The 19,684-nt window shown below is 38.8% G+C and overlaps 2 protein-coding genes across 2 annotated transcripts; both read right to left on the bottom strand.

Annotated features, from left to right (window-relative positions):
• Positions 1-663: 663 nt before the first annotated feature.
• On the bottom strand, positions 664-3,891 carry sod1 (superoxide dismutase 1). The gene is made up of 5 exons (XM_004076213.2): positions 3,697-3,891; positions 2,804-2,900; positions 2,623-2,692; positions 1,122-1,239; positions 664-1,019 (listed from the first exon to the last, which is right to left on the bottom strand). Exons 1-5 carry the CDS (start codon positions 3,766-3,768, stop codon positions 912-914), a joined length of 465 nt encoding a protein of 154 aa, XP_004076261.1. The 5' UTR covers positions 3,769-3,891; the 3' UTR covers positions 664-911.
• Positions 3,892-4,753: 862 nt separating this feature from the next.
• scaf4 (SR-related CTD associated factor 4) lies at positions 4,754-17,856 on the bottom strand. Its single transcript, XM_011483331.3, has 19 exons — positions 17,691-17,856; positions 15,371-15,454; positions 15,216-15,260; positions 14,974-15,135; positions 14,712-14,844; positions 14,365-14,501; positions 13,430-13,636; positions 13,203-13,288; positions 13,009-13,093; positions 12,729-12,875; positions 12,502-12,575; positions 12,196-12,386; positions 11,962-12,062; positions 10,520-10,633; positions 10,282-10,438; positions 10,016-10,146; positions 9,690-9,843; positions 9,082-9,237; positions 4,754-8,024 (listed from the first exon to the last, which is right to left on the bottom strand). Exons 1-19 carry the CDS (start codon positions 17,718-17,720, stop codon positions 6,754-6,756), a joined length of 3,465 nt encoding a protein of 1,154 aa, XP_011481633.1. The 5' UTR covers positions 17,721-17,856; the 3' UTR covers positions 4,754-6,753.
• Between the last annotated feature and the right edge of the window lie 1,828 nt (positions 17,857-19,684).

Here is a 19,684-nt window from a genome sequence, read left to right as displayed (position 1 = left end):
TTGTTTTTGACTCCACATTAAAAAAAAAAAAAAAATCAGGATCCCCATGTGACCCATTTTTGCAGGATAATGAACTCAACATAAAACATTTCCCTTTTTTGTAAACCTTACCTATTAATAATTGCTGGTCTAAAATACAGTGTGGTAAATGGAGCAAAGATTATATCCTTGGGAATGTACTCTTTTAGTGACCTCAAGTTGAAACATGCCTGGGTTCTGACCCAAAACAAAACCCTGAATGGCTTCAGAAAATATATGAACATTTAGTGGTTTAGTAAAGACCTCTCCAAAATTCTGATGGCAGTGAATTAATGCATATGTTCTGAAACCCTCCAACATGGACAATTTTAAAGTTTTCCAAACTCTTCTGGTCCACAGTCCTGTGAAAGTCTCCTAACCACTTCTCGTAAAGGCTTGACTGCAATTGAAACTCATATTTTCACTTTTGTGTGGATTTTGTGGCATCTTTGACTAATATATTATTAGTTTGATGCTCTGAAACATTCAAATGCAACAAACGTCAAAACAAATATCTACGATGAACAATATATGCAATCAAGGGTTAAAATGATTTTGGCGCCAAGATAAGGTTGAAAAACGTCACACCCAATTTGATTTAAGTGGGGTTTTAGTCATTCTCAGTGCCCAAATGAGACAATCACAGTAGATATAACCCATTTTACTTTTAATAGAAGACATACAGAAATAACTTGTGCGTTTCCAATTCTTTGGGACCACTACACAAACGAACCCATACATACAACTGTCCAAGGGAACAATGGCAAAGCATGGCTTGGCTAGTTTATTAGTCCAGAAGAACAAAACTAAGGACTAGCTGTTACATTAAGTAGCTTTGTTGGTCTCATTAAATGCCGTGGGAGGAAGCGGCTTTCAGTGCGGTTTTGAACATTTTACTGAGCGATGCCGATCACGCCGCAGGCCAAACGCGCTCCAGCATTTCCAGTTTTAAGGCTTTCATCATTTCCACCTTTTCCAAGATCATCAACTTTCTCATGGACCTAAATGATTAGGACAAATAGGGCAGGAAGAAAAATACTATCAGCTTTAACAATTTATACAATAAAAAATATTAAAAACAAAATTAAAAAGTAAAAACTTACCACCACAGTTCTGCCAACAATAGAGTCTGGACCTGAGAGTCTGATAAGTTTGTCCGTGATATCTATTTTAGCAACGTTATTATCTCCTGCGGTCACATTTCCCAGGTCCCCAACGTGTCTGTTAAAAAGAAAAAAAAAAAAAAACTTCCTTTATCAAATAAATTCAAATAAAAACTTAAGACACTTAGATGTGGGGGGGGGGGGGGGGGCAGGTTAGATAGATTAGTCAGTTAAAACCAACTAGATGCATTTCAAGTTGTTAAAAAAAAAGAAGCTTACTTTATCTTTAAAAAGTATATTCCTACTGAATAACTACCAAAGAAGTCTGATTTATTTTTAAAGCACTTATCATATGCGACTAATGGAGAGTGCTTTTCAGAATAAATTCAAATTAATTTTATTTACAAAGCACCTTTCATGTCAAACAGACAGCTCAAGGTGCTTTCCATAAAAATAAAAAAAAACAAGAATACAATAAAAACAAACCCCGCACATGAAGTAAAATAATAAATAAGCCCCTTAAAATAAAACACACAAAAACAAGCACAAGTAAAAGAGAAATAACAGAGCTTAAGAAAAGAGAACCCAGAATAAAAATCTAATAAACTGAGGCCAGACACACTATCTCAGTCTTTAATAACTCAGCTCAATGCAGAGCACCGTTCATGATGCAAGTTGTGCAAACAACCCACAAACGCTGAAGTTCCACTGGAGCGCTCAGCTTTGTCAGACTTTGCTCTCCAAAACTATTTGTTAAGGCTACCATCGGTGGATTTGGAGTTAATTTAATCCTCATTCAAGTTAGATATGTGCATGTAGGTGAGTCAATGTGATCTTTTCAAAAGACATAAGCACAAAATTCAAAGGCCTAGAGTGCATTTTACTTCATGTATCCCATTTCTCAGTGTTTTAACAACCTTGGTTTTCCAGAGCCCCCTTCCCAGCATGCCTCATTTGTTACCCAACTGTCAGCACAACTCCATCAGCTTTAAGTGATTTAAATGTGAGCCGTTTAAGCTTTAGAAGAAATAAATAAACATGCAGGGATTAGGAATAGGACATTGCCGAGAGAGATAGAGATTGATTTATTTACTGTGTCAACACCAAGTTGCATGGAAAATGGGATGGCTCTTTTCACAAAGTTTCAGAAATTAGCTGATTCGTTAGATAAATCATCCAGAAACGTAAGCTATAGTTACTTTCAAGCAAGTAAGCTTGATCACATATTCTAAACATCGTCACATCATGCCCAGTGTAAAGGTAGCATGATAGGTGATTATAACAGCAGTGAGTGATGCAGGCAGGCAGAGTAATTACTAGCAGAAGGAATCAAGTTTACAGAACCGTCATGTTATAATTCTGTCCTGGTATACATCTATAAGCACTCCAATTTATTAATGGGGAGGGATAAAATAAAAATTCAAACCAATATCAGAAAACTAATAAGCTATAGAACCAGGTTTTGCATTTACTTCGCTACCCTTTCCCACATGACCCTCACCTTTCTGCATCTTCAGGACCCCCGTGGTTCTTGTTGTATGGGTTGAAGTGAGGCCCTGCACTGACGCACCCTAGAAAAAGAAATGTTTGGGGGGACGGGATGTGGAAGCTCGTCAGATAATATTAGATTTCATTTACAGCATTTTCAAGAATCCCAGTCACTCATCGGCTCATGAACTCACCATTGGTGTTATCTCCATACACGTGGATGTGGAAGCCGTGCTTGCCTGGTGTGAGGCCTTTGATTTCTCCAGTCACCTTCACAGGGGCTGAATCGCTCTAAACACACACACACCAAATACCGTGGCTACAAAATAATTCAATCTACTATTTTAGACTGTCTTATGCAAAAGTAGATCTTCAGAAAATGAAATATTGACCGCAGCTCAGACATTTATCTGTTTTTACTACGTGAGAAGTCTAGATTGTTAGCAACGCCAAATAAGTTATTAGAAACAAACAACAAGTTGGTAGACTTCCTATGACTCAGCAACAACATTAGTATATTGTGGTATTTAAGGTTGGATGGGGATAACAATTCTAAAAATGTATCTTAAAAATAGGAAACTAAACAGAACTGGCGCCATCAGTGTAGTAACGGTAACCAATGACCTCATTTACGCAACCACAGGCAGTTGGACCGTTAATCATTACAAAACCCAAAGTCGTAAAATGTCTAAAGGTTGTGCAAATTTAAAACATGGACCTCAGTCAAATTACTCGAAGACAACATGCTTAAGGCCGACAACAACAGCTCATGATGATGATGATGTACGCATTACTTTTTCAGTACGGAGAAAAAAAAGAAATAGTGGTTCATTAATTCTGTACACTACTTATTAAACGATTGTAATTTTGCAAGCTGTTGCCGGTTTTGGCGAAACATAATTAAGTAAAAGCAAACTTCCAGCACAAAAAGGCATTTCCTAATGTGGATAATGATGTATTAGCATCCTAGCTAGCTTAGCAATGAAGAGCTAAATAAGCAGAGGAGATAAACATTAAGCAAAGGTCACGTTTGCTAACTTTGGAACATAACGTGAGACAAAGTTAAAGCTTTAATACAAAACTTTACCTCCTGTTCAAAATTAACCACGCCGTTGGTTTCTCCTGTTCCTTTCAACACACAAACTGCTTTCAGCACCATTTTTGCTCAAGTCTCTCAAGACACTGCTAGGAAAAGGCGACCAATTACAGTTATGAAAGGCGAGGCTTTGTAGGCGGGCTCAAGTTGGAAATAGCCAATCAGATTCCGAGATGAATGTCAAATAGTCTGTTTGGATTGGTCGAAGAAGATTCCAGAAGTAAAAAAGCTATGAATCATGGGAGTACGAATTGCATGTGAAGTTTAATTATTAATGTTAATATCTTTAATTGCGGTTAATACATTTTTGTAAAAATTTTATCTATAAAAGATTTTTATATAGAAATATTGTTTATGTTTGAAAACAATCAGAATAATAAGAATAGTTTTTGCACTCTTTTAAACAAAAACAACTTTGGTTCTGGTCAGATAACAGCAACTTATCAGTTGCTGCTGAAAAATCTATCAAGTTTTTATACCCCATATCATTGAACAATTCTAACTTGAATCTCTTAAATCTTTCCAGGAACAATAAATTAAGTTGTTTCCCCCCCAAAAGATTAATCTGGCACACAATCTTCTATTTTTCAACATTTGTATGGAAAATAAATGTTTTTGTGTAAAAGATGATGGGAAAATAGGGCAGGCTCACTAACTGCTATTTTCTTTGCTATGGCTAGCACTAACTGCTAGCAATAGCAGTTAGTGTCTGGCCAGTCACAACTCAGAAGAATTTTGGATGAACGTCTGCCACTCTGCAGAAACTACGTCATAAAAAAAAATCGCCTAAAAGCAACATAACTGACGTTAAAATAGATCAAAAGATGATTGGACTGCAACTTTAATAATTTATTTGAGATTCCCATTTATTTTAAAATGAGAAAATTTTTCTGCATAGATTAGTGCAAAAGTGAAACACGTTCAAAAAATATTTTTCCATCATCAAAGACTGTCGGTCATCCCAAATTGTCCTTTTTTTACAGATGACTTTCTCTGCTCAAGCAAAATAAGATGTGACCATGGGTTAAAATACAGGACACAAAAACCATTTTGGTACAAAAATAGTTTATTAAAAAGTTTCCTGTGGCTGAAACATTGACATATTTATGTCCATGTCTTCTGTACTTTAAACAAGCCATAAAAACATCAGTCAATTCTCAAACCACTAGGATTTAAAAATGTTAAAGCAAACAAATGCGTGTTGTTCCTTCTGCATTTCATCTTGGATTGAACATGTAACATTATTAACAACAATTACCATAACACCTTTAAAGTCATCAGTGAAAGAAGCATATTTACAGCAGTGTCCAAGGCAACAATACCCTTCCATTCATCAAATTAGTACTGTAGTTCCACACTTGCTGCCTTTGCATTAACCTAAGGAGGAGTGGGGAGGTTCGTTTGTTTGTTTTTAAATCTGGTGATCAAAATGAAACGTATTAAAATGATTCAAAAATATGAAAAGTGACAGCTGTAAACCAAGTCCTTCAATCCAACTCTATGAACCCGGGGGAAGATTTGGTAGAAAAAAATTATAATAATAATAAATTGGGGATTTTTTGGCTTTGGGGAAAAAGTTTCTTCAAGACCAAAAGATAAACTCAAAAGGTAAACTTGTAAAAGTATGCAGACAATACTCATAAATCCTAAGCGACACGTGTATTTTTGCACATCTAGATTATAACTTCACCTTCACTGTTCCTAAACAGAAGAATGGAAAACCCACAAGGCAGAATGTGATGAGACAAAACTCATTCCCAATGCGATTTTGACTGCACTTCACTTTAGAATAGATTTTTCATAAAACCTAAGCACAGTTCAATTGCCAAAACAACCTGTATAACGAAAAGTTTTATCACTTCTAGAACATTGAGGTTTTTTTTAACATTTTGTCTGTTCCAATTTTCATGCAAGTAAAATGCCACTTGACTGTATAAGCACAATATATAAATGAAGCTTTTGCTCAAGGCTAGTTTGACCTAAAACCATACAAATTGGTGTGTAGTCAAACATTTTTGCACAGGGAAAATGTCATTAAGAAACAGAAATTAAAAGAAGATGCTACATCAATGGTGTCTAATAGAAAAATTGAATAGTTTTTTATTAATTTGGAAATGTATTAAAATGGCAAAAGAAATGTTTACAACCGTCTGACATAAAGGATCCTACCGGATAAGTCTGCACTCTGTTTTTTGTTCTGAATTTCTTTTTATAGTAGTGGGAATGCATTTTAAACACTCAGCATAAATCTGTGGATTATGAACATAAACGTTTGGACCACAGTTGACCACGACAGATTTTTCAGCAACCAGAAAAATAGCACATTTAGAGCAGTTTGTTTTTTTCCTGATCATAGTTGACTCAAATGTGTACCAAAAAAAGGGAAACCACTTCATCATAAAGCTGAATGTGAAGTTTTTAAACAAAAAGTATGCATTTCCCTGTTGGTACCACCCCTTTCTAATATTCAATACCCAAATGTATTTCGTTTACTCCTTATGATGGCACTGCATTGACAACTTCGTACTAAACACACAACCTAGAAAAAAAACAACGGAGCCTCTATTTATAAAAAATCTGAGATGATATTCAGTGTTTGACATTTTAGCAAACGAAAGACATTTTTCTAAAAGGAAAAAAAATGAACTTGGTTAAAAATGTTTTTTTCCCATTAATAAAGTGACTCACATCATTTTAGCCACTTTTCTTCCACAAAAAATAAAGATAGAAAAAATAAAAGAATTTCAAAAAGAAAAGTTGTTTTTTAATGCAAATGCTACATTAAAATGAAAGGAAAAACTAGAGTTAGTAGCCAATAATTCACTACGCCTTGTTTGTTTTGAGATGCAGTCCAATTCTTTCACATCACCTGATGCTGGAAAAAAAAACCTACCTGTCTAACAAAGTGTGTGGGAGTGATCTGTTTACAGAAAATGTCCTTTTAACCCAGAAATGGTTTATTCCGACCTGAAAAACAGGTTTTGCTTTAAAATAATTTATGACACGGTTGATCCTGAACGTTATAGCCTTTCGTTTATGTCTGAAGGCCTAAGAGCCGGCTTCCTTGTCTGCTTGTGTAGACTCGGTTTGAGCTGAAGGGGAGGTCTCCGTTTGCTCGGGATTTTCTGCTGCAGTGGTCAACTCCATGCGCGGAGCTAAATGTTCAGGTTCTTCCTTCTTTTGAAAGGGTACTACCTCTGGTACTTTAGTGGTCTCCACAAGATTTACACTAGTTTGGTCTTTGCTGTTAGGTGTCCGAAATCTGTCCATATTTACTATTTCAGCCAATCGATCGTCCTTATCCCACCGCGTGGTCCTTTCTCGCCGCTCTGGCCGCCTTGGCTTGTCGCCTTTCCCATCATCTCCTCTGCTTCTTTCCCGACTCGCCGCTTCTCCTCTGACTCTTTCGCTGCCCTCCTCCCTCCCTCGATCCCTTTCCCCATCTTCACCCCTCCCTCGTTCTCTGTCGAGGCTGCCTCTCTTCTCCCTCCAGTCCCGTCGATCTCGGTCTCTGTCACGATCCCTGTCTCTGTCCCATCCTCCTCCACGGTTGCTTCCATCTTCCTGCCAGCCCCCAAGCCTTTCCCTCCCATCCATTTTATCATTAGCGCTTCCTCTGCCTCCGTCGGCAAACGGGCGCCGGCCACCACCAAAACTCCTGTCCCTCTCTCGATCTCGGTTTCGATCCCAGTCTCTTTCTTGCTCACGATCTCTTAATCCAGGCCTGTCCCCTCTAAATGGTCTCTCCTCGATTTCTTCTGGCTCTTCCAGGCCTCTAGGACCCCCAGGTCTGATAAAGGGAGAAGGAGGACCTTGAGAAGGAGGACCTTGAGAAGGAGGAGGACCATGCCCATGTGGAAAAGGAGGTCTCATATTGTGTGGAGCGGGAATCCCAAAGTTTCCTTTAGGGGGCTCATGGAGAAGCATTTGAGGGTGTGGTCCCCTCGCTATCATCTGTGGAGGGATGGGAGGCATATTTGGGTGAGGAGGTCTTGGCCCATGGGGGGGAGGGAAGCGCTGCATTTGTGGAGGCGGTGGAACAGAAGGACGCTGCAGTGGGATTATACCAGGACGTGCACCCAGAAGGCCACCAGAGAGTGACTGGATGTTTCCCTGATGCCCGCCTGAAAGGGCACCTGGGGGTACAACTGGGGGGCCACCTGGAGGTCCAATCGGAGGGCCAAGAGGTGGGCCACCTGGAGGTCCAACAACCGGAGGGCCACCTGGAGGACCGACGGAAAGGCCTCCAGGATGTCCAACTAGATGGCCTGGAGCTCGGTTAGATAAAGGTGCACCGGGAGGTCCACCAATCTGGTTGCCTAAAAAAAATGTAAAAAAAAATCTTGTTTTAAAATCACATCGTTAAAAAACTCAGGATTTGTGTTAGTGTTCCCTCACTATACTGCGGTTCACCTTTCATGGTCTTATCATTTCACAGATAATTTTTTTTTAGAGTGTAATGTGTTCTGCATCCTGATTGGCTGTAGACCATTGTTAATCAATCCCATCTATGCTGTGTCTCCTGGACAGAATGCTGAAGGTTTAAACTTTAAAAGTTTAAACTAGAGAAAAAACTTTAAAATTCTTTGTGTCTGTCTTAGAAAAGTGCATAAAGTGTGTAATGAGGAGTTTTACAGCTTTAAAACATTTGAAGATTTCACCAATCACAGCTTATTTTTAGAATGCAACTCCTGTGATAAACAGGATCGCCTGTGTTTCCTTTGTATTTGACTATTTTTACACATTGAGCCTGTTTACATGCCTGTATGGCTAAGAGGGTAACAGTAAAACATCAACAGTCATAGTGCTTGCTTTGCTAATGCGGGAACATTTAAAAATTCACAAGACTTGCCGCTGCGCCCCATTAGTACTTTGCATGGAGGTGGTTGTCTCAGATACACACTGCTACCTTCTCCATTTCAACAACACACAATGTAAAATCAAGTAGTATTGCGTTTTTTGAAGTATAATTTCCATTTTTTGCATAGTTTAGCCAAGGATGCGACTTATATGTGATGGTTTTTTTAATAAATAGGCTCATGTGTTTATTTTTCCAACAATTGCTAGAGAGCAATGTAGGTGTGCATTTCAGTATTAGCTACTGACATAAGAAGCAGCACTCAGTCTTCTGCCAGGCTTAACGGAAAGTGATTTGTTTTTTCTTTTTTGAAATGCCTTTTTTTGGCTGCTGCATTTAACATTGACACATGCTGGGGATAACTAACTTTGTGGGAGAATTAAAGTCACGTTATTACGATTTTTCACTAACAGGTAACCACTGTGTACCAAGGTTTCTGGAAAAATCTGATAACCCAACAAATTAAACAATGACCAGATGTTTGGTGCACACAGGAATGTTATTTCTGATAAACTGACCCATGGAAGCCATATTGTTGTTGAACATATTGGAGCCCTCAAGGACTTCATCATTGTTCTTGTTGCCCAGGCCGGCTGGGTCCAGATGAGGATCATCAACTCGACCTTTGGAAGAATGCGGGGGACCTAAGGACATCGGTCCTGGAGGAGGAAAACCTGGAGGACAAAAAAAAAGAAAGAAGTTTTTACCCAAATCCTCTGGTTAGACAGCAATGTTAAATATTAGGGGCTACATTATGTTGTGTTGTTTCTGTAAATTTTGCCCAGATGTTGAAATTTAAAAACAGCAAAATGTATTTTTTGTTTTGTTTCATGTTTTAAATCTTCAATTTAAATCAATGTGGTGACACTTTTCCTTTTGTCATCTTTCTCTTTATGTGATCACGTTCATTTCTGATCAGCCAGAAATCTGTCAAATTAGATCATTTCTACTTTTCTCTTCCCGTATCAAGTGCATGCATGTTTGCTCAGGAAGATTTTTAAAGGAAGTCTGGATGGTAAAAACATCCAACATTACCTTTTTTTTTGTTTGTTTGTTTTGATAGATGAGATACATAAGAGTTAAAGAGATAAGCAGAATGTTGAACCGCGGGGCTAAGAGGTGTTACCTGGGGGCATTTGCATGGGGTTGAAGCCAGGTCTAATAAAAGGAGGAGGGGGGACGCCTGGAGTGAAGGAAGGTGGAGGCATGCCTATGGGGCCTGGAAAGACAGGAGGCTGGAGAGACCCCATTCCAACCACTGGCTGCTGCATGGGAGGTACCTGAGAAGTTTTAAATGATATGTGAAATAAGGAAATTAGACGAATGTCTCTAAAGGTCACTTAAATAACAGTGAAAGTATTTTGAAGTAACAAACCCAAACTGTGCACTCGAGGCTTCGTTTTTAAGCTGAAGATATAGTAAACTTTGAAGACAAACTTCAGGTGAGTTTACCTGCACAGGAGGAGCAGCAGCTGCAGAAGAAACCGGTAACGCTGGCATCTCCTCGTTCTGCTGTTGCTCAGAGCGACCGTTATGAGTGAGCTCTTCTGATTGGTCTAAAGTCTTTCGTAAGCCAACCCATTCTGAAAGGCAGCCGTTAAAATGAAAGTAATCAAACAGGGAAGCTCATGGAAGGAAATGGAACACTTCTCTGCAGATTCTGTTGATTGAACAGTGATGGCCTTTATTCTTTCTTTGCTACAAAGAACAACATTCACCTGGTGATAGAGTTTCTGAATCCAGCATTCCACCCTCCTTTAGCTCTTCCAACTGGTCTTCTCTGACTTTAGACCAAGGTATGCAGGTCACACCCAGCTCTACATCCCAGTACTGTTTAAATTCAGGCTTTATGCCCTTGTTCAAAGCCCAAGCAATCTGCAGTTTGGAGAAAAAAAAAAGTTAGTGCGTACTTGAACATCTTATTAGGGTGCATATAAATGCATCGAGCTCCCTCACTTTGATTGTTTTCTGGTTAACTTTATAAGGTCCTCTGCTGAGCTTTTGTAAAGCCCTGAAGGCGTCCTGTCGATGCATCATGACGATGTAAGCACAGCCACGAGGTGGGATCATCTGAATACAAGAGGGGAGAAAACAGACAAAGAATATACAGACATTAGGATTTTCATTTCATTGTGCAACCAAATTAAGTTCTTTTGTTACAATTTTTAAAAAACACATCATGCGGGAAACATCTTGTGATGGCAGGTAAGCTGATCATTTTAACATTGAACCTTTTAAAATAAATTCTTCCTAAAAAAAAAAATAAAACAGCAACAAATCCACCAATACTTGAAATAACTACTTTTCCCTATGGTACAAATCCACCAATTTAAAGTTGAAAACTAAACTTTCAAAGACATCAAAGCGAGCAATGATTTAGACTAAGGATGCTTTTTTATGTAGAATGACCGATTTTAAACAACAAGAACGCTGTTTTCAAATAAGACACCATTGGGGAAAGGGTGAAATACACTTTGGGTAGGTCATTATTAGTCTATTACAAGACTAATAAATATAAATATCCATATACAGAAATTAGGGCTGCACGATATGAGGAAAAACTCGCGATATGCGATATTTGAGATTAATATTGCGATAACGGTATAATTTGCGGTATATAAAGCAATAGCAAAACAACCAAAAACATCATTCCCATTTCATTGCAACAGTTTAAAAATTATACTCCTAATGACCCTCGACGACATAGGAGACAAACATCTAACATAATAGGCCTCCTTCTGATTGGTCAACAAGGTGAAGACGTCCATCCGATTGGTCAAATGCATGAAGTGATTTATTTGATTCGTTAAATGCTTCAAGCTGCCATAAGATTGTTTTAACACATTTAAGGTTTATGATTTATTGCGATTTCTGCTGTCTTTTGTGATATGCATATTGCAGAGCTGGATATTGCGATAACGATAAATTTGCGGTATATTGTGCAGGCCTAACAGAAATGTATTTGGCAATTTAAAACCACCACTTAAGTTATGATAACCTCAAGAAGAAGAAACTAAGAAAGAAAATGAAGACTAACGTTTACTTTAAATGAGCAAAGATCTTCTAGTCTTTTAAGAAAAATGCTCCTACCAAGAATTCTTCTTTTAAGAAAAACATTCTAGTCACTAGGACGTGTTTTCTCATACGAAGATTATTTTGCTATTGAAAATCTTTCTTCATAAGATGATCTTTCTTGCGAGGCCCAAAATAAGACTGTTTTTCTTCAAACAAGAGACTTTTTACTTTTTTAAGATTCAGTTTTTGCGGTGTGGTTCCCCAGTTGAGATAAAACAATTTGGAGTAGTTTTTATAACACACAAACACAAAGCCTTTAAGGTATTTGCTAGGAACTGTTTTGGAATTGACATCTGTGTTAAATGTAGAATAAATCCACTCACATTGATAGATTCTATTTGTCCAAATTCTTCGAGTAAGGATGCAACATCTTGCTGTTGTGTTCTCTTGTCCAACTGCCCCACCCACAGAGTTGTACTGCAAACTGAAACAGAAAAGGAAGGGTTATAATATTAAAAGAGAAAAATGTTTTTGTTTTTTTAAGTTAGAAGCCACAACAGAAAAAGCGGTAAAGCCAGAACAATGAACCATTTCTATTATGGGTTGGCTTGACTCACTGCTCACGGCCTCATTTTTGGGAGGAGGAAGGCCTTTCTGCCGCCGCTCCCTCTCCCTCTCCCTCTCTCGGCGCTCTTGCGAGCGAGAGCGCGGGGAATGGTGACGGCGGTCTCTGGAGCGGGAGCGGGATCGCCGGTGCCTGGATCGGCGTGAACGGGAGTTGGAGCGTGACCTTCTCCTCTTTGGGGATCTAAAACAAAAAAGACAGATGATCAAAGGGGGGCAAAGATTCATTTGAGCGTGGATTTGGCAGCCGACTGCACGGCGTGCCATTTTCAGAGGTTTTTCTGTTTTGTTTTTTTTACCTGGAACCTGAGCGAGATCTTCGACCATGTCTCCCATCTCTCATTGAGGTATGGTCAGCTTCCATTGATAAATCCTGATTCATCAAGAAAGTGATATTAACAACGGTGTTTATGTTTACATTAAAACCTAAGAAGCTAAAGAGTTGAAAAACCTTGACGGAAAGGAACTCATTTTAGCTAAACAGGTAGTATTAGTACTTCTTGGTTGCGTTCTAACATAAAATTACCTGTTTATGCTGAGCTGCATTTTGGGGAGGGTATCCTCCTGTCATGGCTTGAGCCCCACTGGAACCAGGGAGAGGCTGCCCTGGATGACCCATGGGGGGCATTGTGAACTGAAAATTTTGTGCTGATGGAATACCACTGGGCTGGACCTGGACATTAAGAGGTATAGAAACCTGAGAAAAATCCCATCATGCAACATTGTGCTCTAAAAGCAGAATTCTGCATAGCAGAGACGTATTTCTGGTAACTCATTTTCTTATTTCAAATTTTTTTTCCAGTTACCTGTTGTGAGAAGTCTTGTGACATGTTCATCATGTGTGCATTAAAGTGCTTTGCATGCTGGGGGAAAGCTGAGGGTTGCTGCATACTGTAATGATTAACACAAAAATGTGAGCTTTAAACTTCAAATAAAAAATGAAACAGACAAAGTCACATGAGATTTAAAAAATAAAATACAAAATATGTTTAATGCTCACAAGGGGGCATGCGAGGAGGTTTCATCTTTCTTGGTTTCTTCTCCAGCCTCCGGTTCGTCATCATAATCAAAGCGATCCAGAAGTTTCTAAACAAACGAAAAGCATGATGGATGTTGCACTTAGCATAATGGTTCTGCAGCTGAGCTCTGTCCAATATGTGTCTAAACAGCACTAACTGACACTGACTGAACATACAACTTTTCACATCATTGAAAGATTATGAGCACCTTGTCAAAAGCTGTTTTCTGCTGGATGGACTGAGTGGACAGTGTGGGCTGGGGGGGTGGTGGAGTGGGAACAGAGGGCTGTGATGCAACCGCGTTCGGGCCAACGGAAACACTTTGGACTGGTGTTTGAACATTTTGGAGAAGGGGCTGCGCGTTGGCCTCGGGCTTCAAAGGCTGCTGCTGGAAGTTCTGAAGCATTTGTTGAAGCTAAATGCCAAAGACAGTGAACATTTAGTACAAAAAGTGACAACCATTGACTGTAAAAACGGTGGACAGCTAGACCCCTCCCTCATCGTGTTACCTCATAGGAAGTACCATTTTGTCCTGATATGGACGCCGTCATGTTGAGACCAGTCAACAGTGGTTGGTCCGAGTCGCTCTGAACCATCGTATCAATGGCAACAACTGTCGCCATTGCCATAGATACGATGATTCAGAGCGACTCGGACCAACCACTGTTGACCGGTTTCGGCATGGCGGCGCCCGTATCAGGACGCAATGGTGAGGCATTTGGCCTCATTTCATTTTTAGTGTTTTTAACATGTTCTTGTGGCCTTTTTCTGATGGAGGACATTAAGGAAGGAAATTCAGCTTAAAGCTGTATTTCCTTATTCAAATTGTGACGCAGGACCAAAACCAGAGTTTGAAAAAGAGCTTATTTTTGCTGTAGAAAGGAAGAGAGCTCTCTCAACAATGGGGAGGGGAAAGGGTTGCTCCACGGCAATGGTCCCCCCCAAAAGTCAGAAGTAAATCTCTAATGAATATCTGCTGCTGCCGAAATTCAATCCCAGAAAACAACTTTTTTTTGTTTGTTTTTGAGCTAAAAACGGCATAATCATAATTAAAAGACCACTGGGAATGCTTGGCAATAGATCAAAAGATGATCGGAGAGGGTCTTTAGGACAAAGCTAACACTCATCTGCGTTTAAACCCACCTGCTGACCCTGCGAGGTCTGAAAGAGCTGCGCCACAGCAGCGAAGGCATCGGAGTTCTGCAGCGGAGGAACAGATGTGGTGCTGGAGTTGGCCGTTACCACAGTAACTGGCTCTTTGGCTGGAGGTGGCGAAGAACCTGGATGATGTTTAGTGGAGCACACAGAAGCTTTTGAGCATCCAATTTTACAATACATAATGCATGACATGTTTGCAAGTAGCCTGCAGGAAAATGGTTTAATTTAATTTTTTTTGAGAAATGTTTTCCTAGTATTTGCTAGAATTTCAAGAGATTCAAAAGAAGTTTTGTGTTTCTAAATATCCATTTAGAGCATTACTGGTTCATTACCTGGTTCATTAGCACTTTCAAAGGCTGCAGCACCACTTCCAGAAGCAGCTGCCATGTCCAAGAGAGGCTGAATAACTTCAATTTTAAACACACCATTCTTCTGCCACAAGTTCAGCACCCGCACAATTTTACTCTATGGAATAAAATACAAAAACGGTAAAGAAAACCATAGAAACATTTTGCATAAGTGGGGTGGGTATTTATTTATTTTTGGTTAAAAAAAACAATCTACATCGTATGAATTAAGTTGATATGTTCTTACCCTATCCTCTATAGGGCAAAGGCAGAGGTTCTCAAAGGTTCCTGTGATGTTTTTGGTGAACCTTGGACCAAATACATCTTTGTCTGGTCCAAACTGGTGTCTAGACTGCCTGACAATAGAATCCACCACATACAAGCCTGCTACCTTATACTCAGGCTTACACTGGAGGAGACAAAGAAATAAAATGATTTACTCAATCTTGACATGAATAAGCTTCTTCTTATCTAACAGAATTGACTCACCTTTTTGATGAACTTTTCCACAATCTGGACCACGTGTTTGTAAAGCTAAAAGAAATAGAGAAATGAATGAGCATCTCCTACCGAGATTAACTTTTGAGAAAATGTATATATATTAAAAAAGGGTAGGACCAAAAACAAAAAGATGTAGTTCTTACTTTCATAGCTTTGATGGCAGATTTAGTGATGGAGATCATCTTTGCTCGGGATATTGGGGGTTTGGAGTCCATCAATGAGAAGAGCTACAAACATGAGGGAAAGTAGAATGTGGTTTTTTTTTTAAATTACCGAATGCCAAACACATTTCTGAGTGTCTCTTCTAGTGATTATTAGCCTCTAAACATCACTTTTTTTTTTGATTGAAGGGAAAAATCCAATATGCTAAATCTAAACTATCTACGTAAACACTTTAAAAACAAAATATTATAATAGTTTTTCACATAAAATAATTATGTTAATTGCACTAAAAATATTTTTAATTTAAGAGTTTATTTTAAGTCATTTCGACGATTTCCTGGGTAGCAAAATTGTGTAAAAAAATTTAAATTAAAGCATGTAACTCAGTATTTCAGCTGGTTAAGTATTTAGTGCTTAGTTCAAGATTCAAGATTGCGTTTATAGTCATTTCATACATAGTAATTGCGAGACGGTGTAGTGTAAAGAAAAAATAAAACAATAAAAATAAATAAAAAAGCAAATAGACACCAGCGTTTGGTTGAAACAGTTAAAGATATGTAGCCACTTCACATATTAAAAATTAAGAAAATTTTAATATGCTTTTACTTTTTAACCCCCATCAGAATCATAACAGCTACTGATAATGGTAAGACTGCACACATGCATAACTATGACATTAACCCATCAACTGGTTCCATCCATCATCATATAAAATCACAACATGTGTTAAACCTTCATAACTGTTCAACCAAGACATGGCTGCCCTAGTTTTTTTTATTATTATTTACCAAGGCTGTTTCCCACCAAGGTGGGGTAGCCTAGACAAGGCACACAATTTTAGCTCCCTCTGTCTCTTCCCCAAACCCTCCTCCTTCAGTGCGTGAGTGCGTGTGTGCGTATGTGCGTGCGACTGGTCTGAGATCTGGTCTAAGCCACACCACACTGCACCAGGGTCAGCTGCACAGCCCAGTGTGGGCACCTCCACTGCAGGGCCTCAGCCAAGGCTGGTTTCCCCTTGCCGCTTCATCCCAAGACCAGACCTCTACCACACCCATCCATTCATCCATACACAAACTCTCTCCACCCATCCCTGTCCTGAGCAGCCTCTCTCCCCTGCACCACAGTCATCCCTCTTGCATTCAGCGCTCTCCTTACACCCTCCGTCCATCCCATTCGCGGTCTTCCTCTCATTCTCACTCCACTCACATCAGATTCATATACCTTTTTCACCAATCGCTCCCTTTCATTCTTTCAACATGTCCAAACCATCCCAGTGCCTTTTGCTCTGCTCTTTCAGCCAACTCTCGCGTCACACCAGTTCTCTCTCGGATAACTTCATTTCTCATACGATCCATACGCGTCACACCACACATACTCCTCAAACATCTCATCTCAACTGCATTCAGCTTCCTCTTTTCCGCCACTTTCAGACTCCATCCATCATCATATAAAATCACAACATGTGTTAAACCTTCATAACTGTTCAACCAAGACATGGCTGCCCTAGTGCTGTGGAGCAAAACCTTTGATTTTACCAGAAGGTCTAACTTATTATTTAAATGCAAGTACCCGGGTGTGAAGGCCAACGTACCACATACAAAAAAACCAACTATCCATAGATGCTAATGCATAACTTGACCTGTTTGGTCTCACAGAAACGAAACAAACAACTTCCAAGGCCTAACACACACAGTAGTGTGGTCTGCCTCATTCCTGGCAATCATATCAGAATCAGAATCACTTTATTGATCCCACACGTGGGAAATTTGTTCGTTACCGTAGCAAATGATGACAGCATTGATTGTAAACGTAAGACTGAGAGAATGAGAATAATATAAATAAAAACAAAAAAAAAGGTCATATGGCTAACTTCTAACTAAAGCATCACAGCAACATTAACTTTCGAGCTTTCAAGTGCTTTAAGGAGTGCATGGCTGCAGCAATATTTCCATTCAATCAAGTTGTTGCTAACTACTGTTATTAATAACACCAATGGTCACAACATGCCCACGCTAGTAGTTACCAACACAAATATATTACCGTACGGCGTTGGGTTGTTTTCCCCTGTCAGCTTTTTTAGCAGACGCAAAATTGCGTCATATAATTTAAGAAAACCATTTTAACTATTTGGGTAGAAAATTGCACTTAATTTAATTTCGCTGAGGTTCATGGGGGGTGCGCACAGTCAGAAGGCCCACTGCTCCGACCTTCTCGGCTAGCTAAAGTGCTATACAGCGGTACCATGACCAGCACAACCAGATTCGGTAAGTTCAGCTCCCAGTTCGCCCAGCAGCAGCTTACCTCCTGATTAAAGGCGTTAACGGCATCCATGCTTGCAAGACGCTCCGGGCCTTCCCCTTATCTCCCAATTCCCGGTGTACAACAATGTTTATTCAAGAAAGGGTCGGCACAACATGTCCGCTCCCGGTAGCTAACACCAGCTAGCCTAACATTGGTAGCTTTCGGGTCGGCGGGCACGGCAAAGCATGACGGGATTTACTGTTGCTGTTTCACATTTTGCCCACTAGATGGAGGGCTTCTTACCACTTTACATTGTTAAATAGTATTGGTAATACAAAATGCATTTAATATAATCTATGGGTAAAATTTCTTCACGAAAATCGGAATCAAATGTTCAAGTAAATATCTAAGTGCTCTATGTAACAAAATTGAACAAGTGAGTAATTTTTATCAATATTTACAATTAACCAGTCATTCAACCATTCATCTATATATATATATATATATATATATATATATATATATATATATATATATATATATATATATATATATATATATATATATATATATATATATATATATATATATATATATATATATCGATCGATCGATCGATAGATATATCTATATATCTATAGATATATAGATCATAGATATATGTATATATATATATATATATATATATATATATATATTAGATATCTACTATTATAAGTACCGGTAATAACCGTCCAAATGACACTTAGTATTGGGGATGCAACAATTCACCTTCCCCACGATTAGGTTCAAACCTTGAATTTTGGAATATTGGTTTTGTTTTAGTTTGTTACATGATTGGTGTATAGCAAAAAAATCACAGGAAAAAAACAAAGAATTCAACATGAAGAAAAAACCCTCAGTTGGCTTATTCTGGGCCTAGTGTACTGTAAAAAAATAAAACACAATGAATCCTTACATTGAGGCGTGACCCTGAAGTTTGCAGATTCGAGTCCCGCCTTGCCCACCCATGTGTTGAAGTGTCCTTGTGCAAGAGACTAAATCCCACATTGCCTCTGTTTGCCAGTGTTCAGCAGCATTCACACATCAGTGAGTGAATGGGACTGTGTAACACGTTTTGGGCCTTCAAGGAAGGTAGAAACATTTAGCACAACTCGTGTTTTTGACACTTTCAACAAAAACATACTGGCAACAATTCACTTTCTGCACAATTTATAACACAGGGTTCGGTTTTAAATTGATACTTGTGGCATCCCTACTAAGAATTGATGCATTGTTGCCCCTGCCTCCTCCATTCCAATTATCAGTTTCCACTTAAAACCTTTTCTGGTTTCCTTTTAGATTGCCCACTCTTCATTAGTGTTTGAAGTGTGATCTTTATCTCATTGTGAGATGACTGAATTTAAAGCAGGAGGTCAATCATTTTAACCCATCAGACCTGAAGGCAAGGTTTGCTCCCACATTCCTTATTGCCTCCCACATAAAATACAAAAGTTTCTTGAAAAAACAGAAAAAAACAAAGAATAGTTCCATGAACCGGAGGGGGCATATCTGCATTTCATTGAGTACAGCAAAGCCAAAAGTTGTCAGACAGCTCAGCAAGGGGAGGAAACAAAAGACATAGATTTAAAGTTCAATGATTCATATGGAGAGTCTGACATGTAACCACACTGTATTTGCTGAATTATCTAGACCAGATCATCTCACTCCATCTCATGCAATTTATAATTAAACAAACACCTATGAGTTGCATGATAAAAACAGAAGAGTTTCTTTCATGACTGTTCACTGAATTCAGTGAAGAATAGACATGTTTGTCAGGCTCCAACATTTCAGTTAAGTCAAACATAACATGGGAATAAAGAATAATTTCTGTAATTTGAATTTAAAAAGGAATATGCACACTATAGTCTGTCTATAGGTTAGTTATTCTTTTTCTGGCAGAGCAGTTAAAGTTATTTATTTAATTTCTGCAGTTTTTCTAATTTACTATTCTTGTCAGTTTTTTGCAATAATGATACTGTTACCAGTTTGGCCAACTGCTAACGCTGTAA

The sequence above is a fragment of the Oryzias latipes genome, chromosome 14 (assembly GCF_002234675.1).
Source record: "Oryzias latipes chromosome 14, ASM223467v1".
NCBI lineage: Eukaryota > Metazoa > Chordata > Actinopteri > Beloniformes > Adrianichthyidae > Oryzias > Oryzias latipes.
This window is presented reverse-complemented; position numbering and strand designations above follow the sequence as displayed.

What these genes read in the sequence shown, in the direction of transcription:
- sod1 (XM_004076213.2), bottom strand. Translation starts at nt 3,768, where the DNA reads ATGGTGCTGAAAGCAGTTTGTGTGTTGAAAGGAACAGGAGAAACCAAC. An exon ending in GGTCCTGAAGATGCAGAAAG is followed by an intron (nt 1,240 to 2,622) that starts GTGAGGGTCATG and finishes TCTTTTTAACAG; the next exon opens with ACACGTTGGGGACCTGGGAA. An exon ending in TTGTTGGCAGAACTGTGGTG is followed by an intron (nt 1,020 to 1,121) that starts GTAAGTTTTTAC and finishes CTAATCATTTAG; the next exon opens with GTCCATGAGAAAGTTGATGA.
- scaf4 (XM_011483331.3), bottom strand. Translation starts at nt 17,720, where the DNA reads ATGGATGCCGTTAACGCCTTTAATCAGGAG. An exon ending in TTAACGCCTTTAATCAGGAG is followed by an intron (nt 15,455 to 17,690) that starts GTAAGCTGCTGC and finishes TCATGTTTGTAG; the next exon opens with CTCTTCTCATTGATGGACTC. An exon ending in CTGCTGCTCCTCCTGTGCAG is followed by an intron (nt 9,844 to 10,015) that starts GTAAACTCACCT and finishes AAAACTTCTCAG; the next exon opens with GTACCTCCCATGCAGCAGCC.